General features: G+C 42.6%; 1 protein-coding gene across 1 annotated transcript in view; it reads right to left on the reverse strand.

Annotated features, from left to right (window-relative positions):
• Positions 1 to 1,358, reverse strand: part of FMN2 (formin 2) — a 99,581-nt gene extending 98,223 nt beyond the window's left edge. Inside the window, exon 1 of the mRNA XM_006757663.2 lies at positions 1,209 to 1,358. Coding sequence (XP_006757726.1) covers positions 1,209 to 1,358 — 150 coding nt within the window. The remainder of the gene's footprint in view (positions 1 to 1,208) is intronic.
• Between the last annotated feature and the right edge of the window lie 1,193 nt (positions 1,359 to 2,551).

The following is a 2,551-nucleotide window of genomic DNA, read 5'->3' on the forward strand; positions in this document are numbered from 1 at the left end:
GATTCCCTGAGAATTTATTTTTATTCTCCTTCAACTTATTCTCCATACATTACCAAACTAAATTCCAGATGAATTTTTAACCTGTTTGCAAGGTGAAGCTACAAACCATATCTCAGCATCAATCTGCACATATAATCCTAATCCTGCATCCTATAATTTATGTGCTCTTCATTGTTGGAGACCAGAGGAAAATAGGTTTTTTTTAGTGATCATGTCAAGTTTTAATGTAGGCATAGACCTAATGAAATGGAAGGTGGCAAAAAAAAAAAAAAAAAAAAAAGCATATAATGCCATGATATAGGACATCTTTTATAAAAAGATGGTCAACTTTTGTAGTATTTGAGAACGTCATCAGTTTCCCCAGCGGCCTCTTGACCATTCTGAAGGTTTCAGAGAGAGAGAATTGCTTTTCTAGAGATAATTATTATAGACAGAAAACATGGAGAGCTAGTAGGGGATGAGACTAGCTCGCTGCTTGTTACAGAGTCCTGACTGTAGAGAGAACAAAACTCTAAAATCTTTATTCCTCTCCACGGCTCTATCTTTACCTGCAAAACCCCAGCCCGCAATCCAGGTGACCATCCTCCTTGTCCATCCCAAGGAAACAGCCATGAATCTCATGTCAAACCCAAACTGCCTGCCTAGCCCAGTGGTCGGTGAACTCATTCATCCACAGAGCCAAATACCAACAGGACGACGGTTGAAATTTCCTTTGAGAGCCAAATTTTCTAAACTTAGACTCTATAGGTAGGTACACTGTCATGAACTTCATTAGGGTCCTCCTAAGGCTTAGGAAGAGCCACACTCAAGGGGCCCAAGAGCCGCCTGTGGCTCGCGAGCCGCAGTTTGCCGACCACGGGCCTCGCCTGTCAAGGAGGGCTGGCCGTCCATGCTTACAGAGCAGCCAGCTGGATGCAGGGTTTCTGCTTCGGAAGGCAGCTAAGAGTCTTCAAAGAATCTTATCTGGCCTTCCTTATCCGGGGCTATCAGCACCAAGTCACCGCCACCAAGGCGCTGTCTGTAGAACTCTCTAGAGAGGCTGCCTTGCTTTGCAGCAGGAAGAGCTGATTTCTACACGGGTTATATAGAATTTTGTCCAGAGGTTTATTAAAAAAAAAAAAAAACGTACATGGTCAATAGGATGGGAGAAAAATGCTATCTGTTCTCTGGCCATTTCAGCCAACACCCTTCCTCCTCTCAGGGCCCACCCACAGACAAGCCCAGATTTCATCTCGAAGCGTCTGCCAGGCGCTCTGCTGTCCATGGAAAGACCTGGGGTTGGGAGCCTGCGCCCTGATGTCCTGGGCCTGGTACTTAATCTCCCATCCCTTCAGGGTACAACTCGACAAGGGGCCCATCAGCTCCTCAACATGAGAGAAATGGACTACTGCTCTCTCTTCTACACTTTTCGAAAAGACTCTCACAGCGTTTCCAGGAACTGTGTGCGTTTCCCCGAGGCTAATGTCTCTCATGATTAAAAATTAAAATGAATGCATTTCTAAAAGGAAAAAAAAAGTGTCTTCGGAATTTTGGACAGAATTGATCTAATGGGTACATCCTTACAAATGCGGGAAACAGGCATCTATTATGGAGCGTCAACACAGAATGTAATATACTTTACAGGTTGCCAATTTCAATACGATTTGTACTTGAAAGTATTATTTCAAACGTCTAAACCATGCTAAGTGGTGGAGGCTGCCATCTGAGCTGGCTGGACAGTATGTACAATCAGTCGGCCAACATTCCTCCCTTCCCGTATAATCTTATACGTGGGTGGTGATGGCTAGTTCTCACAAATTGTTTACACATTCGCATGTCACAGAATGCAAGTTGCCATGAAAAAGTAAAATGTTCACCCCAAATATTTCTCTAAATACAAGATTATCTGATTCCTAGAAAAAAAAGGAAAACATTAGCATAACGTTAAGGCTAAAACTGTCAAAAAGGAAGCCAAGATACACTCAGAGAAAGCTTTTGCCGAAAACTTAACTTGTTCGTCTTTGAAACTTTATTATTTTATGTCAGCAAGATCCTTTCAGAGACTAGGATATCAAAGCCACTTACTGGCAAGTTAACACTGCGGCCATTTGCTTTGTAAATGCTAGTGAGATGTGTAATTAATTTTTCTCGTTAATTATATGAAAGTTATATTCAGATTGTCAAGTTCTGGTAAATTCTAAGGCTCCATGACTGGCATTCTAGGACGCATGACTGGCAATCATAGCACATCTTTTTTAAAATATTTTTTATTTATCTCAGAGAGGAAGGGAGAGGGAGAGAGAGAGAGACAGAAACATCAATGATGAGAGAGAATCATGGATCAGCTGCCTCCTGCACGCCCCTCACTGGGGTTCGAGCCTGCACCCTGGGGCCAAAGAATAAAAAAACTGACTTGAAAGGCAGTCCTATTTCAGATTTATAAAATCATTCTTTAGACGGCAGATTTTCAGAGCATGTTACTTGATATTAAAACAATCAGTATACAGTCCTGGCTGGTGTGGCTCAGTGGATAGAGTGTCGGCCTAGGGACTCAAAGGTCCCGAGTTCGATT

This window comes from Myotis davidii, unplaced genomic scaffold (genome assembly GCF_000327345.1).
Source record: "Myotis davidii unplaced genomic scaffold, ASM32734v1 scaffold875, whole genome shotgun sequence".
NCBI classification, from domain to species: Eukaryota; Metazoa; Chordata; class Mammalia; order Chiroptera; family Vespertilionidae; genus Myotis; species Myotis davidii.